General features: G+C 48.8%; 1 protein-coding gene across 1 annotated transcript in view; it reads left to right on the top strand.

The window, feature by feature from the left end:
* The window catches only part of LOC104547850 (T-complex protein 11 homolog), a gene marked incomplete at its 5' end in the record, with an annotated part of 6,228 nt that overhangs the window by 1,269 nt on the left and 2,357 nt on the right, over positions 1 to 2,602 (top strand). Inside the window, 4 exon segments of the mRNA XM_010193693.1 lie at positions 421 to 665; positions 1,021 to 1,154; positions 1,835 to 2,055; positions 2,358 to 2,530. Coding sequence (XP_010191995.1) covers positions 421 to 665; positions 1,021 to 1,154; positions 1,835 to 2,055; positions 2,358 to 2,530 — 773 coding nt within the window.

The raw sequence follows: 2,602 nt of genomic DNA on the forward strand, positions 1-2,602 counted from the left end.
CTGCAGTTCTCTCTACAGAGACACCTCTTTAGGGATATGAGGACCTGTATCTACTCTTTAAATGTACAATGAAGTGAGTGCAAACATGGTTTCACACTGAAAGACGTATGTTTCTAGCAGGGCATCAAGTTTTGTATAGTTTGCTTTTTCAGTCTATTCCCATTAGACTCCAGACAGAGAACTCCCTTCTTTCATGCCTGACAGTAAAGGAGGTTTTGTGCGATTCGAAACAGTAGCCAGACATCCTGAAGTGAGTCATTAGTCGAGCATTCCCTCAAAGTGACTGTGTGCCCCAGAATTTGTGTACTGAGGAGCTAGCTTAGTCTCAATACAAGGCCAACCTGGATTCCTGTTGAGCAACTCTGGAGAACGGTGGAGTTCCTGAACCAAAAAGAGAGCGACTGCTGCTTCTTTGGGCAGGGTCTGCTGTCACTGCTGCTGCCGTGGCACAAGGGGCTCTGAAGTGAGATTGAAGAGGCCTTGGACATGGAGTTGTTTAGAGAGGAGGCTGAGCATGGGGCTCTGGGTACCCACGGTCTCACCACGTACGTCCTTGGCACAATGGCAAGGCTGTGTGCACCCATTTGGGATGAGGAGGTACAAGGGTCACAGAGCATCACAGACCCAGCTCAAGTTCTCAGGCGGGTGATGCTGACTCTGCCTTGGTCCACGCAGACCAGCAGAACCTTCAACCATAAAACACTGGGTTGAGAGGAAACGGCCTTGGAATTACAGACCCTTTTGTCCATTCTGGCCATTGACTTCCTTTTTTTTTTTCAATGTAGACATATTCCTGTTGCCCAGCTGCAATTTAGACAGTAGTAGAGTCTTCAGTGAAGTAACTTTGGTTTTTGGAGTAATTTTTAGGGAGCACTGCAATTAAACTGAACAACCTTTTGAGAGAAAATGGGATCAAGTCAGAGGATCTGAATTCCCCTTTCTCAGCATTCTCAAAAGGCCCAAATGACAGCATTTACTGCAGTATTAACCCTTCAGTTCACTGTGTCTCATCCCAGGGAGATTTTTCCAGGTGTTGGGCCTGATGAAAATGGATATGCTGAATTTTACCATCCAGAACCTTTGCACCCATTTGCAAGACCAGGCCATCCAGTATGAACAGAAGAAATTCCAGAAACTCTTGGATAAGCTGCCTGGTAAGTCGGAAGGGAAGGGAGAGGAGAGCTGCTACTTCTCCAGGAGCACTCAAAGGGAACTTTTAGTATTTCAAAGGTGCTGCTTTCACCACACTCTCAACAACAGATGAGAGAAATGCCTCTAAGAGCTGGGGGACTCCTGGGTCCCTTCCTCAAGGCTCTTCACTAAAATACCTTGCAGAAAAGAAGTCACTTAGCGTGCTTCGGTTGCTGCATGCATAAGGCAGAGCTAATAGCTTTCTCATGAGGAACTCACAAGTTTGAAGTGGTTTGAGATCCTCCGAGGAATGAGCAAAATGTTGTTGGGAAGCATTTAAAGAGGGAAGCCTGCATTTGATGTAGATCTCTCTTTTTTGCTAGGCTGTAGAGGATTTCTCTCTGGCTGCCTCTCTCCATCAGGCTCCATTAAAGGTGCTTCTTGGAGACTGAAATCCTCTGTGAAATACAATGTTCTCCATGTACCAGTCTCAGTAGGCTAACGCAGTGCCCTGGCAACAGGACATTAATATTGTATGTTAGCAATGGCGTAAGCCGTTCCCCACCCTTCCAGGAGCCAGCATGATGCCTTCACCTCCCAAACACACGTCCCCTTCAGCCTGCAGCATCGCATGCCCACTTCTTACTGCTGTAGCCTGACCAGTCTGCTCTTGTGAACATCCGTTTTGGTTACCTCCCTGCAGATGGCCTGGTTTACACCAGAGAGTGGCTGTGCAAAGCAGCAGCAGAGGTGTCTGTGTCCTCTTTGCAGCCACCGGCCCTCCATGCAGTCTGTGACTTACCTGCCACACGCTCGCGAGGGGCTGGCAGCAACAACACAACTGTGCCAAGCCTCAGGTCCGTGCTCAGTCGAGGATATGTGAATCTGCTCTGCTGGGAGCTTGGGCAAAAGGAATACCCTGAGGTAGGAGAAGTGCTTGGATGCCTTTACAGCATTTTCATAGATGTACAAAATGAGTAAGTGTAGCCATTCTGCATCTTCTACAGAGAGAACTGGCCAGACTCTCTGTCCCCTCTGCACCATGAGTCATGGCACATGGTTTTCCCTATGTGAAACAAATTGGATTTTTCACAAACCTAACCCTCCCTGCTGCCTTCCACGCGGCTTCATGGGGACGGTACAGCCCTGCTCCCTGGCTTGAGATCTGCTGAGTGATCACAGCTGCTGTTTCTACACCCCCAGGCTGATTTGGTTTCTGTTCGCAGACACTGCTGATGGATCAGGCTGGACTGCAGGATGTACAAGTGCAGGTGAAGCAGCTTGCCATCATAGCTGCTGTCCTGCTAGTGACCACTGGCATGTGTGGAAGTACCTGTGGCTCACCTGGGTTTGTAGCTAGGCTGAAATGGACCCTCTTGGAAGGGCTGTCTTGTACCAGGTGAGATTTCTTTTCCAGAAGAGTGAGTATGCAGGCACTGGGTGGTTGTGGGATGAGCAGCAGGCATCTCCT

Source organism: Mesitornis unicolor, unplaced genomic scaffold (assembly GCF_000695765.1).
Source record: "Mesitornis unicolor isolate BGI_N332 unplaced genomic scaffold, ASM69576v1 scaffold47621, whole genome shotgun sequence".
NCBI classification, from domain to species: domain Eukaryota; kingdom Metazoa; phylum Chordata; class Aves; order Mesitornithiformes; family Mesitornithidae; genus Mesitornis; species Mesitornis unicolor.